Source organism: Penaeus monodon, chromosome 20 (genome assembly GCF_015228065.2).
Source record: "Penaeus monodon isolate SGIC_2016 chromosome 20, NSTDA_Pmon_1, whole genome shotgun sequence".
NCBI classification, from domain to species: Eukaryota; Metazoa; Arthropoda; class Malacostraca; order Decapoda; family Penaeidae; genus Penaeus; species Penaeus monodon.
The window spans coordinates 26,053,998-26,054,800 of NC_051405.1; the positions used below are offsets into that span (position 1 = coordinate 26,053,998).

Consider the following 803-nt stretch of genomic DNA (forward strand, 5'->3'; position numbering starts at 1 on the left):
CATCACACTAAACCGCAAAACAAACCCTCGACAGAACTCAACCCGAAAATAGTGAACTTACCGCAAGTTCGTCTTCTCCGTCGATCTAATGTTTGGCCTTTTAATGAGGGCGGGCGGAGTGAACACCTGCCCGGCCACGAAAGTGTACCTTCCCTCGTCGCCGGTTTGGTAGCCTGAAATAGGGAAATAAGGTAGGGTAAAATAGCATGTGATGGGGAAATGAAAATTGTGTGAAATCAATATACCATGAAATGGAGAAATGAGAATTGAGTAAAATCAAAATAGCCTGAAATGGAAAAATTAAAATCGAGTAGAATCAAAATGGCCTGAAATAGGGAAATAAAATAGGGTGAAATCAAAATAGCATGTGACGGGGAAATGAAAATTGAGTAAAATCAAAATAGCCTGAAATAGGGAACTAAAAATAGACTAAAATCAAAATATCCTGAAACAGGAAATTAAAGTAGAGTAAAAGAAAATAGTCTGAAGTGGGGAAGCAGAATAAGAGAAATAGGAAAAAAGAAAAAGAGTAAAATCAAAACAGCCTGAAATAGGGAAATAGAACTAAATAAAATAAAGAGAGTCTGAAATAGGAAAACAGTATATAATAAAACAAAAACATCCTGAAATAGTGAAATAATTCCTTGAAAGGGAAACGAGAAATTGCCTTTTTTCTATTCTTATATTTCCTGGAAAAATACGCAAGGACGTTTATACGGGAAGATATTTTCTTTATGTTCGTTCTATTCTACTTTATGTCCCGGTTTAGGCTATTTTCATTCTACTTTAGTTCTTAGGTACGT

General features: G+C 35.1%; 1 protein-coding gene across 1 annotated transcript in view; it reads right to left on the minus strand.

Moving 5' to 3' along the window:
- LOC119585956 overlaps nt 1–803 on the minus strand; it is a gene marked incomplete at its 3' end in the record, with an annotated part of 87,813 nt that overhangs the window by 16,539 nt on the left and 70,471 nt on the right. The window contains 1 exon segment of the mRNA XM_037934670.1: nt 62–173. Coding sequence (XP_037790598.1) covers nt 62–173 — 112 coding nt within the window.